Consider the following 20,031-nt stretch of genomic DNA (forward strand, 5'->3'; position numbering starts at 1 on the left):
CCATATTTAGAAATAAACTGATAACTCATTGTAAATTCAAAAATGCTTCCTTCTCACGAATGCCACACTAGTGTATTTAAGATTATGTAGATTTTTCTTTAAATGCCAGTTATATCTTATGAATTGAAATATTTTATTCTGGAAATAAAGCCTTTATGGCCCCAAAGTTTTTAAAAACTGAAAAAATAAGAATGTTAAAGGAAATAAATCTTGGATGCAATTACCTTTCCTAAGAAGCTCCAAGTGCCCTTGATTGAGAATACCATTAGTATCTCTAAAATCTCATTTCTCAGTTTGTACCCTTTGTCCATAGAATCGGATTGCAGAAAGGTTTACTGATATACAGAAACCAACCCATTTGTAGATAGGTACATCTAACATGTATATATCTGTATTAGCATAAATGTTGATGCTATTATTTAGAGACAGATTTTGTAGAACAAAGCTAGTAGGTAGAAGAATGGAAATTGGAATAACACCATTGCATATAAGATTGACAGCCTAGTCATGGTTTTGAGTTTTATCATCGGAAACATTGCTTGGTTTGCTGTTGATAAGAGCCACTGTGTTTTGCTTCTCAGGGAATGGGAGGGCAAACTCCTGCTGCTTCAGGAGGTTCTGGATGAATGGCTCAAGGTCCAAGCCACGTGGCTGTATTTAGAGCCCATTTTTAGTTCTCCGGACATTATGTCTCAAATGCCTGAGGAAGGCAGACGATTTACAACCGTGGATAAAATGTGGAGAGATACAATGAAAAGCGTAGTACAGGTAGGTAAAAATCTCTAAGAATGTGATTGTTTTGTTGAAGTGACATGATTTTTGTGTTCAAAACAATCTAAATAAGCCATTGTCTTTTTCCCGTGTAGGCTCCTTTTCAGATATTATTTTAGAATCCCAGGAGCAAGAAACATCAAAAGGAAAATAGGTATTTTGTCCTGATTACTTATTGAGATCAAAATTGAATTTGCATTACTTAATGATAGTTGTTCTAGCAGTGGTTCTTACTGGACGCTCTGGTAGGAAGACAGTGTGCTCAGCACGCACTGTCCTGTTTATTCTCTGGCCCCCATGTTACTGGCTGCACCACCACTGAAATGTGCCATGGTGGGAAAAGGTCAGCATGCCAACTGCTCAATCAACAAGTTTCTCTGTAGGGACAAAAAAAAAAAAAAAAAGAGCTGCTGCAAAGGTAAATATACTTAAAGAGCCCAATAAATACAAACAAAATGCAATCTACCAATCAATCACCACACAAATACAGTGGAGAACTTAGAATTTAAGTTAAGGAGGGAATTTAATAAAAACCAGTAACACCAAAAAAGGTATGGTTTTTGTTCAGTTCAAAAGACATTTATTTACTGCCTGCAAAGTGTGGTTTGTGTGTTAGTGGAAGTTAAGATTAAAATACAAGAAATATTAGCTATTAAATTATATCATTAAATGAATGTAAACTTCTCTATTGGTGTTTTGATCAAATACAATATTGTAAGATAGGAAGAGTATTATCTTGAAGTTTTTCTACCCTAAAATGGAAATATGCATATTTTTATTATTTAAACTTTGAAAATTGTGACTCTAATCCTATATACTGATGATACTGTATCAATGTCAGCTATATGATTTTATAGGAAAATATTCCATAAGATGGACATGGGTCTGTTTATTTAATACGTTTACTTCATTTTATGTAATAATACTTGAAACAAAGCTTCTGTATAAACCAAACTTTTTTGAATTAATCACACTGGAATTCCATATTTAAAGGACCTACTGGTGAGTCACTTTGTAACACATTTACTCATTTCTAATGAATTTGTTTTATAAATTTAGCCTTTCCTATATTGTTTCCTTACAACAGGGCAAAACCCTTAAAACATGTATACATTTTTGTTTGGAAGGGGTTGAAGTAGAATTTTTTTGTTGCCCAAAAAAGAAAAAAAGTAGATGCTTCTATTCTATTCAATATAATTTTAGAAGTTAAAAAAATTCTTTTTTTGACATTCGATCAAAATACTCTTCAAAATTCATATTGCTAGGGAAATTTTATAGATAGTTCAATGCCTAGGAAAGGGGAAGCTATGCTGAGTCTAGTAAATAAAGGAGAAAGATTTTCAATTCTATAAAACCACATTAAAAACATATTAACAGAAAAGCATTACTTCCTCTCCTTCCCAAATAAGCAGTTTTCTTTGGATGACACTTCATTTACTTTTGCTATAAGACTTGATTATCTTCTTCAATTGGCTTTACATTTTTTTTTTCTCGATGTGTTAGTATTCAGGACAGCTTTTGTCCATATTCTCCGGAGCTTTGAAAAGAAACATAAATCCATATTCTCTCAGGAAGGCTAATGAGGATGATCTGTATAGTAGAAGCCACTGGATTAAATGCTAGGTACAAAAAGCCATCACTTTCAGTCTTATGGGTTTCTAATAAATGTTCTTTTAGAACTATGCCAAGAGAAAAGGCTCAGAGGTTAAAAACAGAATGTAAATGATGCTATTAATATAAATGGCTTGAATTGAGGTTATCTTGGTTCCTTAAGGTATAAGCATGAAATAGTTGTGTGTTTTGGTACCTGTTCCTAACTATGCTTGGCCAAAGGCTGTTTCTCACTGGGGAAAGCCCCCTTACTGACCTTTCAGTGTAATTCCAGAATTTTCTAGTCACTTTTGGTTATTAAGATAGTTTTGCCTATGAAGACTGAGCTGTACCTGTTTGAAAACCTCAATCTCTTGTTCTCCTTAGAACTCTTCTCCTACCCGTAGTCAGGTAACCCTGAGGCTCTGGTGGGGTGGGGACTGCGCTCTCCCACACTGCTTCTCTCTTTCCTGGTCTTATCACTTGGTATTGGGACAGGAAGAAGGTAGGGAGAAGGTGAAGAGAAAAAGGGAAGGAGGGGGAGAAAGTAGAAAGAGGAAGAGAGAGAGAAAAAGAGGGAGAGGGAGAGAAAATGTACTGATGTAACCAGTCCAGCCAAATTGGCTATTCTTTTCTTTGGTGGTCTTAAGGTGGACGGCCTCCTGTCTCTGGTACCTGCACTGTGCCTTTACAGTTGATCATCACAACTAGTCTAGCTTTTTGACCAGTTGTGGAGAGGTGAAGTCCACAGATTAACTCAGTGTGGACAGGTGAAGACCCCGACAAGCTCTGGCTGCTGAGGGATGCTGTCTTGAGCATCTCCCCTAGGTTTGGTCATCCTCTGCCAGACTTGACTCCATCTTCCAACTGATCTACCAATGATGGCTTTTGCCACATTCCTCTCATATGCATGTCTTTGGCCCCATATTCTAGTAGTATTTCACAGATCTGTAGCCCTTAATTTCACCTGGGGTCTGCAGCACCTGGGATCCATCTTCTGTACTTCTTGGTAACCTTGAGCACATGGTCCTTGCCCTTCCTTCACCTGGTCGTCCCACTATACCACCTTCTCCCAGAGTTCTTCTCCTGTTCTGATAGCACTGGCACAGGTCAGCATGCTGGTGATGGAACAGACTTCCAGTTGGAGAAGAAGACGTTAGCCTCCTCTCTTTACATGCACTTGAAAACCTTTCCAGGGACTCTCTTGGGCCCCCTCCCTAATACAGGACCAGTGAATTGCCCATCATTTGGGGTTGAAGGAAGTGGATAATCTTTTGCGTGTACCCAAACTTGACTTTTGATCCACATGAGTCTTTTGTATTTCGTACAAGGCAGGAAAAGGCACTCTTGAATTTCTCCCCAAACCTTTTCCTTTTGTAGTCTAACTGCATCTCAGTAAATATGAACACTATTCCCCCTGTTTTTCAGGCCACAAGTATAGAGTCATTATTTTTCTCTTTCCTTTTACTATAGTAAATATGATCACTTGGCACCAAGCATGTCACCTCTTTCTAGTGAGCTGGAAAGCTAAAATTGTGTCTCCCAGACTCCTTAGCATCTAAGTTTCTGGAAGTGAATTCGATTTCGATGATTAGGTGCGCTCATTTGGGATTTGGAAGGCATACAGTGGCCATCTTCTTGCCGTTTTAGCTAGTTCTGCTGTCAAGTAAGATCACCTTTTTTTTTTTCTTTTCCGACAGACTTCAGTGTCTGCTCACCAGTTTTATGGGTATTTACAGCCGATTATGATGGTGGCTTCGTGATCCTGCTCTCTGATCCTAGAATCACAGTCACCGTGGTGTGTTCTTGAATGTAGTTAGTTCTAGTGGTGGCGTCCTTTTGTCCTTACTGAGGCAGAGGTGGCAACACTCCTGGAAGATCAGTTCCACAGGTTCTAGGAGTCTTTCCTGGAAGCCCAGCCTGGAGTGTACTCCCTTAGACCTTCTAATGATTTTGTAATAGCTTAATTCCCTATATTAAATTCCCTTTTGCTTAATTACCTAGAAGGATTCTGCACTGAACTCTGAATAAAGATATCAAACCCTCCAAGTTGGCATCTAGGATCTTGGTCTATATGACCAAGTTGGATCTTAGGGTAGTTAAAATCTAGTTACCATCTGAAAATGGAACACTGGTGGTACCTGGCATGCACTCCAAAATTTACTTACTTAAATTATTCTCTTGGCTTCCTGGAATGAAGAGTCTGTTTTACAGGCAGTGCTTTGGTGGACCAACTGACTGCTGTGGTAGGTCAATAGAGTACAAATCTGAAATACAAGGGATGTGAGATGGGCTGAATTTTTTCTAAAACACTGGAGAAATGAAAGAAATGGCATAATTCAGGGCTTAAATTCTTTGCTCAAGACATGGTCAGAGGATTAAGGTGCTTCTGTGGTTGCCCTCGAGAACCTCTTAATTCTCATAGCTACAAATTTGACATAGCCAAAAATTATAGAGTCTGATCCAGCAGGTTGCCAAATTACAATGTAATTTAATTCACAGCCTTGCCAGATCTGTTCTGTGAAAGATAATTTACTTACTGGGAAAGAGTGGGATGGTGAGAACTGAGAATGGGGACAACTGGGTGGAGTTGATTGACTTTGGGTACGCTGACCCTCACACTGAGAGCCCCCCTTGCCGGAATCCTAAGGAATAAAGGAGGTATTATATTGCAATAGTGCTTGCCTAGGGAGAACCTAAGTTAGATACAGGCAAATGTATTGATGTGAGCACGCTTACCAGAGATCCTGGTTTCCATGAGCTAGTCGGGGAGATGTGAATGATTTCTGTTTTACTTGCTTTTTTGACCAAAACCTGGCTTCCGTGATGGCCCACCTAAATGAAGTTGAAATGCCAAAAATCCTTGATATGATTTGAAGAAATTAAAGACTGGCTTATAGATTTCTGCAAAATATTTCTTGTGTATCATCCAGAAGCAGAAATTACAACCTCCCCCGCCCCCTACTTAGGGGATTGACTTAAAGGGTAGTAGGAAGGGAATCCTACAACTTCAATAAATATTAGGGGTTTTTTAGACCTTGACTATACAAATGGCCAGCAGTGTGGCTCTACATTGATCACAGTCAGTAGCAAACAGTTTGGCTGTATGATCAAGGACTTAGAAGAAACAAGATTGAAAGACTGGCAACAAGGAGGTCTGAGGAAGAGGTATAAGGGATCACAGAATAGACTAGAATATGAGTATATTTGTGCTCCATGTAAGTGTTTAATAAAATGCAGCACTGCAAAAGAGGCACTTGATAATATTAGTTGACCAGTTGATCTATTTTGTGAAAGTCAGTATATGCCATTGTATGCACAGTGAGTATGAATAGAATAATCGCATGATATGTTGTCCAGACTGCAGAATTTCTGAGAGTTAAAGCAATTAATAAGTAAGCTGGGAGAGCAAACATAGACCAGAACTCTCCTCATCAAACTGCGTTATATGGTCACTCAAGCTACAAAGAAGTCATGATGGCAGAGGTGGGAATTATGGAAGGACTTGTCATTATTGGGTCCCTTACCCAACACTGCTGAGTGTCCAAGCTGCCAAGAGCAGAAACTAACAACATGCTCCTGATACAGGGTCACACCTGAAGGGACCAGGCAGCCATTTAGAAGGAATTAAATACATTGGACCTCTTTCAACTTAGAAGGGATCAGTGATTTTTCTGCACCAGAGGGATTTTCTTTCTTATTCCAAGTTTCTGTCAACACTGTCATTCACTGACTTACAGAATGACTTATTGTCACAGTTTCCACACAACATTGCTTCTGCTAAGGAACCCACACTACAAGGGCAATGAGGCAATTGACTGATACTCATAAGATTTACAGGTCCTATGTGAGCATTGACCTCGTAAAAAGTGGAATGTCTCATGTTGAAGACTCAGTTGCTATTCCAGCAGGAAGAAAAGTATGAGTTTGGGGTGCAGTTCTAGAGGATACATAGCATAAGTTCTCAACCAGCTCCAAGTACAGAGTTTCTCCCATAGGCAGAGTACATGGGTCTGGGAATTAAGTGAAAATGATAGTGACACTTTATACCAATTCACCCAATAAACTCACAGTTTTGCTTCCCTGCTTTTGTTCTTGCTAGTTGAAATATCTTAGTATCCAAGGGAGAAATGCTTCTGATGGGACATGGCAATGGTTTCCTTGAACAGGAAGTTCTTGAACCTCTCTGTCCTTATAACTTTTACCTGGCTCTCTCTATTCCAGCCACACTAGCTTCCTTTTCTTTTCTTCTTCTTCTTTTTCAATCACACATGCCAAGCACCCTTTGCTGTAGAACCTTTGCTCTGACTGGACCCTGTTCCTGAAATGCTGTACCTCCAAGTATCTGCAGAACTAATGAGTACCTTTGCATCTTTGAAGTCTTTTCTCAAATATTACCTTTATAAAGAGGCTCACATTGAGGCTCATGTATTTAAATTGAAACCTGCCTTTGCCTTTCCTGGCAACCCTGATCCCCCTTTCCGTGTTTGCAGCATCCATTACCTTTTAACTTAGTATATGATTTTTGAATTGTTATGTTTGTTATCTATCGTCTGTCTCCTCATGGAGGCTGGGATGTTTGTCTGTTTTGTTCACGTTGTGGCCCAAGCACTGAGAACAGTGTCTGACATCTATCAAGTCCTCCGTAAATATTTGTTGAGTGAGTGGGTGAATAGTTAAATTGAGATTGATCCTTGAATTATTGCTAGTTCTAAGAATTCTGAAAAACCTTCTCTGAAAATTCAGTGTTAGAAACCTGGGTCCTAAGAGCTGGATTAATCCTAGAAACATCCTGCATCTTGAAAGAATTTCTATTTTTGGTGAGGTCAAAGGATCTGAAAGTTGTAAGGGAGCATAAAGGTCTACTCAGTGAACGCACATTTCCTTTCTTAGTACTTAAAAGGTTTAAAGAGGATCTTATTAGTTTTCTGTTGTCCAGGGTTTTCTGATTTGGAAGTTTATGCTTCTGGAAGTTTATAGAACTGGCTTGAGCTTAATTCCATTGAGTGTACTTTCTGTGAAGCTTCCTGGCAGCAGTAATTAGAATGCTCTCTGTGTGTACCCCAATTAAAGTTTCAGGCCCTGATATCACAGGCAATTGGTTTAGAAATGTAAATCAACCAGTAGCTTGTCATTTAAGCTGATGAGATTGGTGATACTTGTGAAGCAAAAGAAGACACGTAAAATTTGTAAAATTATTTCTTTAATACCAAAAAGTAATAGCAGTTAATAATTCCTTTTCCTCTCCCAAAGATGAAAAGTAATTAAAGCGTCAAAGGAGTCATACTTAGTTTCAAATTTCTGGTAGCTTCCTGTTATAACATCTTATTGTTCTGCCTTGAGAACCTTAGCTAATAAGTTGGTACAATGGGGGGGTCGTAAGTTCCTTGAGTGCCTTTGTGTGTCTGCAGGTTTAACTCATCCTCATTCACTCAAGCATTCAACGAATATTTATGGGATGCCTACTCTGTACTAGAATTTTGTGGCAATGCTTAAAGGAACTTAAAGCCAGTTTTATTTTACTATGATGAATATCTTACCAGAAGGATGGCAGTTTATAAAATGTTTATTTTAACTCCATTAAACCAATGGAGTGATGTAAGTGACTTACTCCATGAATTCCCCCAGAGTAGTGTCTCTCTGTCTGTATCTCATCAAGAGACAGTTATAGAAGGCGAAATGGAAAGGGTAGTTTCAAGCATATGTGTGTTCTAGGCACCATATTAGGTGCTTCCAATATTTTGTCTAATTTGGTCTTCATAACAACTTTGAAAGAGAGCTCTTATCTCCATTTTAGAGATAAGAAAATAGAGAGTCAAGTTAATTAAGTGATTAGGAACCAGGTCTGTTCTTCTCTTCATCTGATGTAGTCTCTGTTCTGTTTACCTTCTCATGAGAAGAGAGTGTTTAGTTTCCAGTCCAGAGATGATTGATTACTTTTCTATATTTTTTTCTTAAGTCCATATACCAAGGTACATAGATTATCGCCTGTGTTGATTCAGAACTAGCATATTTGATTCAGCATCATTGAGCTGATCTAGATAAATAGGTTTGACCTCAGGAATCCAATAAAAATTTTTTTGCTCAAATGCTAAGTGCTTCCAAGGGGTATTTCTTTTGTAATTGCAATATTTAGAGAAAGAAATATGAACTGTTGTTTTAAATAACTGATTTTATTTTAGCTTTCAAATCTCAGATCCAAAATAGCGAATTGCAATAAATTCTTTGGCTGAGAATAAAACAAACATTGTTAATTTGTGAAAGGAAGTTTTCACATTTATTAGCAACATTTTTTTTTTCCAACAAAGAAAAGCATACTTTTCCAGAAGGTGGCACTCTAAGAACACCATTTTGGTTTTTGAATTTAGGAGTACAAGGGTACTGCTCCATACTTTGTCGAATGAACTGAACATTAAATTATGACCTGAATCTCTGTCATGCTTCTTTTTGTGTGCATTTTTAAATGTTTATTTGAAACATAAAACTCTTAGGAAATATAATAAAATGCCTTTAAAAAATTGTGCCTCTTTAAAGATAAGTGAATTGCATATGTTGCATATTCCATATGAACCTGTTCTACTGAAAAAAGAAAAAAAACAGGTATTGATGATTATTTTGCTCTTTGATTAAATTGCTGTGTTCCCAAGTTACATTGTTATATTTCAAAACAAAGCAGAAAATTATCTTTCCTTTCCAGTCACATTGAAAGTATATTAACAAAAACATGTTCCTGCAGTAGAATAAAATTTCTCTGTGAAACAATTTACAGTTGAAATTTTTGATTGATCTCACATTCAGTACCAAACTCCCTTTGGCTAAGTACCAAAAATAGGTTTAAATTAGTTAATCTTAAAATTCTTTTTAATTTTTAACAATATTCCCTTGATTTAATTTCATGTAAATTTTCTAAATGTACCAGTATATTCTCATGAAGTTTATTTGGTCTGGTGATTAAAATCTCTAATGTGTTTTGCCACCTCTCTCTCACACTTCTAAGCCTACTTAGTAAAGAATTCTTCTTTCTTTGTCATTGGTGTCAGTGGTGAACACTGAGTTTGGGATTATAAGACCAAGACTAGACCTGGATGACATCAATCATGTGTTAAGGAAAAATAGTAAAAAGAATTTTATTTCAGCTCTGTCTAGATTGTGTTTTAATATGTATTTCTAAAGATTTTCATAAGCCTGGTGGTTACTTGTAGGGGTATTTTGAGAAATCAGTAAACTATTTCTTAAAATATCAGTTCTTAAGACCAGCTTTTGGTATAATTCTTATTTTGAATCCTACAGCATAAAAGAAAGCTTTTAAAAATACTTGATTGTGTTTGAATCCCTTTAAAGCAAACAGCTCACGGTGACACTTTCAAGTGATAGAATGTTCAGAAATCCATGCCTTGAAAGTAGAACAATCTTAGTCTCTAGAGAGTTCAGGAAGAACACACCTTGAACTTCAGTCCTTCAACAAGCAGAGTGTTATAATGCGGTTCCAAAGGTAGTTCTTTGCAATGTAAGATCTTTATGGAAAGCTCCTTCCTCCACGCTCCCAACCCCTTATTTTTATCTACCCTCATAAAACAGGAATTGTTATTTTATTATTATTGATAACAATAATATTCAAAATAATAATTATAATGGTGACATCTTTTTAGAGTACTTTTCCTCGAAGAACAATAGACAAACATATCTCATACTCTTTTGTTTCCTCCTGTCCTTCTTGTGAGTTCAGATAGTGTCCCCCTCCCCACTCCTGCCACACTCATTGTCTCTCACAGTTCCCAACTTAGAATGAGAAATTGTGGCCAACATCAATGAGGACCAAGTCAACGTGGCTTTTACACAATTAAAGGGCTGGTTAGATCTAGACTATGCAAGAGTACTTTTAAAACATAAGTAAGTATTCACTTTAAATTTTGAATAACATTTGTTATGTTAAAACCATGCAATCTCAAAAATAATAGGAATATAAAGTCAATATGAATATCAAGTATTTTTGAGTTGTACATTTTTTATTTTTAGGATAAACATGTTCTGGCAGTTGTAACTATTGAGAGAATGCTGGAGAGGCTGAAAAAATCTAATGAACTTTTGGAACTCATTCTTAAAGGACTTAATGAATATTTGGAAAAGAAGCGTCTCTTCTTCCCCAGATTCTTTTTCTTGTCTAACGATGAACTTCTTGAGATACTGTCTGAGACTAAAGATCCCACTAGGTAAGTAAGATATACATATATGTTATATGTATGTAATACATGGCTAAGTTTGTTGCCTTTAATTTTCAGAATAATGCAGAACTTAAATATATATGATTTTGTTTATGTAATAACTTTTTTCAAGACTATTCTAAATCATATCAATAATCAACTTAAATAACGATTAAAAGCGTAAGGAATATCATTGAATGATATTTTTCCAAATATGATGAATCTTGGAGTGGATTTCTCGTTTTATCACATATTGTCTTACAGATTTTTCAGAACACATCCCTCTTCTACGTCCCATGCAGAATAAAAGTCAGCGCCCTCTCAGTGGCTTGCAGTCACCCATGCAGGTGCTCCCCCATGATCCTTCCTAGTCATCCCCCACTAGCTTTCTTCTTGTTTATTCTGCTACAGTCCTTGTAATTCTCCCATAAAAGGGGCAGCCTCCTCCCTCAGTGTACTGTTCTCTTTGCCTGGGATCCTCCTCACCCAAATATCCATAAGACTTCTTTTACCTCCTCTAGATCTTTGTGGAAACCTGCTCAAACATCTGCCACTCAAGAAGGCCTTCCCTGGCCACTTATTTAAAATGGCACCCCCTTCCAGCACTCCCTAGTCACCTTTCTTGATTATCTTCTCTGCCTCGTTTTCTTTCAGCACACTTTTTATCATCTGGCTTACTCTATAATGTGCTTATTTGTTTACTGTTTGCTTTCCTCTAGCAGAACATAAGCTCCATGATGGCTGAGATTTTTGACCTTCTCCCCCTCACAGCTGATTCCCTGTTCCTTAGAAGAGAGTCTGGTTTACATCAGTCAGTGAATAGATATTTGTTAAATTTGTCAGTTTTGTGTCTTGTGCCTTCAAAGTAGGAGACAAGTAATCCAGACAAAAAGATAAATTTAGACTCAGATTTCCACCTGACTTTTTATACTCTGCCCATTTTTTGCCTGTTTGAAAGATAAATTCAATTGGTCATTTGTAATGTGCCAAGAATGAGGAATTTAGTCAGTTCCATCTGTATTACAATGAATAGACTAAAGTTGGGCACCTTCAAAGTAGTTGATTTACTTAAAGCACTAAACCTAGTTCATAATTTGCAAGCAGTCTCTGAAGATCCCAGTTGAAATATCTTACTTTTTGTGCATTTGAAGATTCTTCAGATTAGTGTTTTATCTGTTGGTCAAGATTGGTTTGGTCCTTGTATTACTTTTAACAGCTTTTGATTCATTGTGTTGGAAACAAAGCCTCATGTAGCTCTTATTATAATTGTAATTTTACAGATCTTTTTGTGATTATTCCATTAATGATGATCTCCCACTGGACTGTATAATCCGTGCAGGCAAGAATTGTCTTTTTTTTTTTTTTTTTTTCTATCAGCGCTTCATCTCTAGCATCTAGCAGGGGCCTCACGCATAGTGCACATTTATGAATTTTGAATGAAGATTGGTATACAAAGAACACTGATATTTAGGGAATTGCTTTTATTTGGTTAAGTCCCTTAAACAATTTTTTTTCCTGATAGAGTACAACCTCACTTGAAGAAATGTTTTGAAGGAATTGCAAAGGTGGAATTTACAGAAAGTTTGGACATCACTCACATGAAGAGTAGTGAAGGAGAAGTGGTGGAACTCGTAGACACCATTTCAACAGCCAAAGCCAGAGGTCAAGTGGAGAAGTGGTTGGCTGAGTTAGAGAGAGTTATGATTAAATCCATCCATAAGGTAGTCAACCGTATTTATTATTATTTCTAGTAAAGATGATAGAATGTTAATGTAGTATTGATAAATGCACTTCTATTTAGACAAATTGAGTCATGAATTACCAAATCAATTGTAACAGATAGATTGAAGGCAAAGATATGGTCTCTGATACTAATTTTGTAGTGACTCACTTGAAAAGTGGGACAAAATGCCATACATACTACAACAAACTTGGGTTTTAGTCATGAGTCTGTCTCATTTCTTGTGCTTTCAATGTTAGACACACTTTGGTCTGCATGGTCTGTCTTTAGTCTCGCCTTGGAAGCACCTCTCTGCAGTTTCACATCAGTCTCCTTGACATGTATGCTCCTCTGGTGGTTCCTTTTGTTCTGTGAATATATAAAATATGTACCAAAATGTTAGAAAATCATAAGTACTTTCTACAATTAACAGTAACTTCATATTTTCCATATCTCAGAAAGCATATTACCACCTCAATCATTTGTAATTATTTTTGTTAGTAGAGAATTTTAAGTTGAGGGAGCAGATAGAGCTTAATTGAGCAGTTAATTAATTTTTTACTATAATGTGGACTTAGCATTCAAGTTCCTTACCAGGAATAAAAATCATGATTGAGCAGGGAAGCATGAGAGAAAGAATGAGAAGGAAATATGGCATCAAGCCCTAATCAACAACAGTTTTCATGAATTTTTCAGATGCTGTCACACATTATTGAAAAATTCACTGGAATCTAGGTGTTTAATGTACATCATGTGTCTTAATGTTCCTTTCTCTTAAATATAATTTTAATATCTGCCTGCTTTGTATTTTTTCAATAGATGCAAAATCTTTTGGACAGGTTCCCATTTCTCCCTATTATGGATTAAGTGATAATGAATGTCCTTATGCATACTGGTTTCTTTGATTGAATTATTTATTTTCTTATGATAACTTCTCATATGTAGAATCACTGGGCAAAAGAGGATGAGCTTTCGTAGGGCTTGATAAGTATTGACAAGCAGCTTTCCCATTTACGCAGCTATCAGCAGCATTTACGCAGCTATCCCATTTAGCTATCAGCTAAATGCATTTCACTTGGACCACTACTTAGCAGCATTGAATTGGTTATATGGTTTGTTACTTGATGTATACAGTGGTAACTCATTATTTTAGACATATCTAATACTATTTCAACTATTCTTTTAATTTTGTTTGTCAGGGTACTCAGAGAAAATATTTTGGTTACCATTTCAGAGCATTAAGATGGGGTGGCAAGTAAGCGGCTAGGAAATATCTTCCCCAAAAATGTTCATGTGTAAGTTTGTGTCGGTGGGAAAAATGCAAGTGAATGCAATGTAAAATACTACAGATAGGAGCTATGTGTGTTACTGTGTTGTGCTATACGTATTTGCATGCTTGAAAGGCTACTGCATGCCTAAATTAAGTGAATTTTGTGTCATTTCTAAATAATAAAAAATCATGTTCTTGGCACCTTTGCCCTTTTATCTTACTGGATTATCATGGGTTTAATACTGCAGTTTGCTGTAGTTTGGCAGCTTGCTACTGCCAAAATATGTTATTTTTCATATATGGCATACACAGTTTAATAACACAATTTAATAATGCCATATATGGCATACACAGTTTTATATACAATATTATAGAACTTTATGTAATCATATTTCTCCTCATCCAACTGTATAGAAATTTGTGATTTAGATTTTAATGCCTCCCTCCTATTCTCTCCACAGTGTCCTTCTAGAACACATATTTATTCCATCTTTGGCATTTCTCTACTGTACCTTCTATTCTTTCCTGTGTTCCTCCCGTCTCTCAGTTTCTCCTTTTCACCTGCCCTTTCTGTGGCTTCCTCTGGCCTTTTACATTTTCTTTATTATCAATAGACAACATTGCCCTTCATTTCTATTCAACTCCGTAAATATCCTAGCTAAACTAGAAATCCAGAAAGATTTGCCTATCCTTATATATTTCTCAGAAAAATGTAATTTTGATAATCTTTTCTGAAATTCAGACATTAACGTGACTATCACCTCATAGATGCTACTATTTTTGATTGATACATATAATAGATTGGAATGTTTCCCACTGATGGCTGATAGAAAAAGTGGATCTATGAATTCACTGAAAACGCATGTAGTAAAGTACATGACTTAGGCTTCCTGAATTTAAAGCTCTCAACTCTCCATGAATGAATTATATATCCACCCTGTCATCATAGCCTTGGGCATCAAACTACAGGACTGAGAGGGAGCGAGGTCTGGAAACACAGGAGGAACTTTAGAGGAATTGTGTAGGGTGCTTGAGTGTGCATGTACAAATATACACATGGCTGAGTGGGGATCTGATTAAGTTCAAAGAAAATAATTGGTGAATTTGACAGATCTCATTTTGGAATTATTTGAACTTATGTTTTGTAATTAAATTGCTTGCGTTTGTTCAGTCCAAATGTACCTAGGACATCTTTGGCTGCGACTGGCCAAAGAAATATTTCATATAATGTGGTTCACACAAATAGATTATGTATAAGCAAAATAAAATGCTATGTAATATATTTGTTTTGCTCTCAGGTGTATGGAAAAACTTGAAATTGTCTAGTTACATGCTTTAAACCTTCATCGTTGGCTAAGCTGTAAGAAGTTGAGCAGTACAAGATAATCCACTCGGGAGTTAGCTCTTCATTTTTTAGCTTGTTCAAGTAAAGTATGAAATTGTTTACCTTTAGCATTTTCTTTTTCAATTAGGTAATTAGAGATGCACTTTTTGCCTATACACAACATGAACGAATTAACTGGGTAAGAGATTGGCCTGGACAAACAGTTCTCTGTGTATCCCAAACCTTTTGGACAATAGAAGTACAAACAGCTATTGCAAAAGGACAAAAGGTAAGCTTTTATTACCCACAGGTTTTGCAGCATTTTTTAAATAGTTATAATTGCCAAAATACAATTATTCTAAAAAAAAATAAAGACAATCCACTCAAAAAGCCAAGCATACTGGAGCCTCAATCTTTTTATTATATACATTTTTATGCCTTTAAAAATACAGTAATAGTAGGACAAAGAAATGTCCTAAACTCAGAAAGATTAGGAGGAAAAACATAACATAATTCTCTTTTATATCTTCAGTAAAACTACCCTATGAAGACAAAAGATATTAATTGACTTATTTTGACTATTTTAATTTTTAGTGTACTGATTTTTAGTAAATAATAATATTTTGAATGATGCTTAATATTAATTATTCTAACAAATATATATTTAATATTATAATATTAAAATAATATTAAAAACAGAAGCAGCATTCTTATCCATAAGGTAGGATTCCAAGCAGGTCAACTTTTGGTTGACTGATAGGTCAGTTGGAATCTAGCAGTTGCAGATGTTGTTTAAAACCATGAGTTTTTAATGTATTTTTTACATGGAGTTTGGCATTATTGTCTGTAAGGTATTGTTGAGCACTGGTGAGTGTTGGGTTTGAGAGAGACTCGTATTCTCTGTAAGCAGGCAGGTCTCATAGAGGAGGGAGCTGAGTGACACATGCTTAGTTCACTCCAACTTACCAACAGGTCACTTATTTCTCCTCTGAGGAAAGGATAAGGGCATAGGGCAGGAAGTCAGGGATTTTTAGGAAAAAGTCTTTCCTCATGGAAACCAGAGCACGGGGAATGAGGGTTTCCCTTACAGCAGTAAGCCCTTGGGGATACTCCTGGGCTCTTGGCTGTCTATGTGCATGTTTCTTTTCTCCCCAGTGGGTCCAGAAACTTCATTTTGTCTGTTTACTTTTAAGCTACCACGCCCCACACAAAGGGATTCCTCTATCGCCAATGTGGGTTACTGGCGGGACATGGATCTCGCTCCTTGCTTGCTGGCCCCCCAAACCACCATGCCAACTTTCTCATTCATCGCTATGGGAAATAGAGGGAACAAAGAAGCAAATGTGAGCAAATAAGACAAATTTGTAGGCATCTTCCACATTTCTTCAATTTAAACGTGGTGTTTATTAAACCTCCACCCGTCTGTCAAAACGATATTTTTCTCTGGAACAGGTAGGAGTTGAGGTAGAGAATTTAAGTGTAAACCTTTCATGCTTCTACTTATCTCCCAGGCGTAATTTGTATCTCAAGGGACACACAATTTAGGTCATTGCATTTCAATGTGTCCTCTGCTCAAAGCTATCTGCCTACAATTCTTACCATATTGTTCTTACCATATTTTATACAGATACAAATAGATTTTTTTTTTTGGCTTACAGCAGTATCCACTGATACTGAGATGAGGTTATTTATTCACTCATTTATTAGTTTACTCCATTTTATCCCACTCGTGTAATATGGTGCACGTATGGAGCCATTCATTCACAGAGAAAGCCAAAATGAGAATCCATGCCTTGAGTGACTACTACTCCAGGGGGACTCAGCTTCATAGACGTAGATCCTCTAAAGCTGTAATTTAGTGGAACTTAGCAAGGCTTTTTTGCTGTTACTTGCTGGATTGTTCTCTTCTGTTGTGTTTTGTGATGTTTCACATAACTAAATTTCATGGAATGAAATTAAGCGTTGTACATGTCCTTAAAAATTAATTCTTTCCTTTTTCCTCTGCTTGTGAATACTCTGCTTCAATATGCCCTTCATCTGCTGTCTGTGTACCTTGTCCCTGTCTGTATCTTGTGCATATTCAGTTTGTTTAGGTTCTGTAGCAGCATCAGGAAGGGATGGCACATGTTTTAGTATTCTAAAGCATTGGTGATTTAATATGTGTTTCTATCAGGGGAGGGTAGCACATGTTTTAGTATTCTGTGTGTTGATGACTTTTTCCTTAATTAATGTGTGGTTCACATTCGAAACTGATATCTTTGGTTCAGTAACTGGGGACTCTTGGCAGCCTCAGAGGAGACTAGACATTTCCATTCTCTGCAAACACTCCAGGTTGTCTGGAGCTTGATGCTATGATAGCACCATGTTGTACTGTCCCACTTCCAGAGGACCCATTCCCCTCAGGATCTGTTTCCATTTATTTATTCAAGGAATAGTCACTGTGGAACTAGTCAGTATATGAGCTATTACAGGGGCTAAAAATGAATGAAAGAATCACCACTGTCACAGAGCTTGGGCTATTGCAAATATTGCTATGATTTTGAGTCAGCTTATCATTGTGTATGTAGAGGGAACTAGGTATGATAAAAATATGATTCCAGACAGGGTTTATTTTGGATAACTATATAAAGTATTGATAGTTACCTTTAGATTCATTAGTTCACTGTACAGAACAGTTTACAATGAATAAAATGTAACAAAAGTGATTGAATATCATGATTTTTTTCAATCTAGCTGATCTGAATTCTCATTGATTTATTATAATATAGTTCCTAAAGAACTTAGTTCATCACAGTTTGAAGCTAAATTTTAGTTCTAAATCTGTTTCTCTAGTATAGCAAAATACATTCTGCTGATGTAAATAGTAACAGACTCTTATGGACATATAATTTATGCCGTCAGGTCCAAACATTAAAAGTTTAATCTTATGCCTTGTGTTGAACTACAGTACGTGAGAACTGGTAAGGCTCTCAAAGATCCTGACTTTTACTGTTTAGGAAACTAAGATGCACCACCTGGCGTAGTTTGTGTTCTTAGGAGCAAAACTATTCTTACTAATCTGTGTACTCAGTATACTTAAATTCACCAACTGGCTCCAAGAATTTAAACACTTGGGGTTATTTAAACATAGGTGGGACAGAATTTTATTTTTCACTACTTATGAAGCAAATTAATAGCAATTAATTATGAAAATGATATAAATGGAATAGTGTTCAAGCACCAAACTTTTGAAAAAATGACTTCCTAAAAAAAAGGATAAAATATTTCAAGGAGTAATAAAAGTGACCCTTAAAGAAACAAGTCTCCAACTCTACCCTTTAAGCTTTTCTCATCCTTGGAAATCCTCATTTTTAGTTTCATTGCTACCACTTAACCTGGTCCTAAAGGAGTGAAATAAACTCATTGGTGCCCAATGCTTATTAAATATTATTAGAGTGGGGAAAAGTGACCACATCAGCCTGCTGCAGGATATTTACACTTCCCTTAGGCACAGCAGTTTTCATTGATTTTAATTTGATTTTCCTAAACCCTCTTCTCTTTTTCACATACTGATCAGATTTACCCACCAGAAAAGAGACCCTTCCCAAAAGAGCCTGATCCTTAGAACTGGCCTTAGCTCACCGTAAACTAAAATGTTAGCTGTTTTGTTTTTTAGGATCTTTACATTTCAAGTGGCACAAATCCTACTCAGAAGCTCACACAGGAGTACTAGAAGGATTCATGAGATCTAAGGTAGAGCATTTGGAATCAGGATCTCAGGGCTTCATCACTGCTGCAGTTTCTCTTTTATTGTCTATTTTTCATCTCTACTGGTCTCTGTCAGGCTTTTTTCTGCAGTGGGGTGAAGGCTTTCAGTAGCTTCGGATTGGCATTCTGAGAGTCTCCCAAGCCTAGTGAAAAGCACTTTTCTTCCCATCTGTATAGCAGTCCCTGGAAAGAACTGTGATTGGCTCTGGTTGGGTCACACATGCCCTCCTTCATGTTGCCTTGGAGATGGGGCAATATGATTGACAGCTCACAAAACCACAAGAGCATACAAGAGCAGAAATGGAAAGGAGGGAATGTTGGGTAGGCGCAAACCATGTATGTCAACTATGTCTGGCCTGATTGAGCTTGTTCACCTAATACTTTTGTAGTAAAAAAATTTTTTTGATTATTTTTAAGTTATGTCATATGGAAAATTATAATAAAAATGTAGAAAATACTCTGTATACATGCTAGGTCAAAAATTTTTTGTTCAAAAGGATTCTGATCACACTGAGTAATTATATCTTATTTTCTTTCAGTCTCTTGAGCAATACTTGGAAAAATGTAACAAACAAATTGATGATATTGTCACCTTGGTTCGTGGCAAATTGTCCAAGCAGAATCGTGTTACTCTGGGAGCCCTCGTGGTGCTGGATGTCCATGCTAGAGATGTTCTCACAACACTTGTTAAAAAGAAAGTTAGTGATGACTCTGAGTTTGAATGGTTAAGTCAGCTTAGGTACTATTGGCAAGTAAGTAATATCACTGAATGTTATTACTCAGCAATTTCAGCTCACAGGTATACAATTTGTGCTTGCTAGCTCACATGAGAAATAGTATCAGTAATATAGGATTTTAGGATTTTAGCTGATGGCTGACTATACCTAAAAAGCATTCTCCAGATTGAAGATTAAGGCAGCCAAAAACTATATGTCAAGTGTTTGAAAACTGTGTTTATATCTGTATCCAAATGTATAGTTACATAGAAATACACATACATATATAGATGCACACAAACTATGAGTAATTATAAAAAATTACTCATTTGAAATTAGTCATTATGCTTGCTGAATCTGTAAAATGTTGAAACTAATCAGTTTATAATTGTGTTCTTAGATTCCTGATGCATCTAAAGAGTGTACAAATCAGACTGTTTTAGTATGATTTAGTCATTAAACTTTCCTCTTGTTGATCAATTGAACTAACCAGAAACATGATCTGGAGGAAGGTTTTTATCAGGGGATCTATGTAGTTGGTGATGTCAGTCACCATCAGGAAGGCAGGAGGAACAGGAACAGTACAGTGAACAAGGCTGGGCCTGCTGAGAATGGGAAGAGAGAGCTGAGGATTGGAGATAGAGACTCAGAAGTTATCATATTCACTTTTGTGAAAGGCTTTGGGAGGTATG

General features: G+C 36.6%; 1 protein-coding gene across 1 annotated transcript in view; it reads left to right on the forward strand.

Moving 5' to 3' along the window:
* The window catches only part of DNAH7 (dynein axonemal heavy chain 7), a 245,609-nt gene that overhangs the window by 70,270 nt on the left and 155,308 nt on the right, over positions 1 to 20,031 (forward strand). Inside the window, exons 19-23 of the mRNA XM_029225556.1 lie at positions 582 to 768; positions 10,378 to 10,571; positions 12,085 to 12,283; positions 15,025 to 15,165; positions 19,163 to 19,375. Of these exons, the coding sequence (XP_029081389.1) occupies positions 582 to 768; positions 10,378 to 10,571; positions 12,085 to 12,283; positions 15,025 to 15,165; positions 19,163 to 19,375 (934 nt within the window). The remainder of the gene's footprint in view (positions 1 to 581; positions 769 to 10,377; positions 10,572 to 12,084; positions 12,284 to 15,024; positions 15,166 to 19,162; positions 19,376 to 20,031) is intronic.

This window comes from Monodon monoceros, unplaced genomic scaffold (assembly GCF_005190385.1).
Source record: "Monodon monoceros isolate NGI ecotype Baffin Bay Population unplaced genomic scaffold, NGI_Narwhal_1 Super_Scaffold_16, whole genome shotgun sequence".
NCBI classification, from domain to species: domain Eukaryota; kingdom Metazoa; phylum Chordata; class Mammalia; order Artiodactyla; family Monodontidae; genus Monodon; species Monodon monoceros.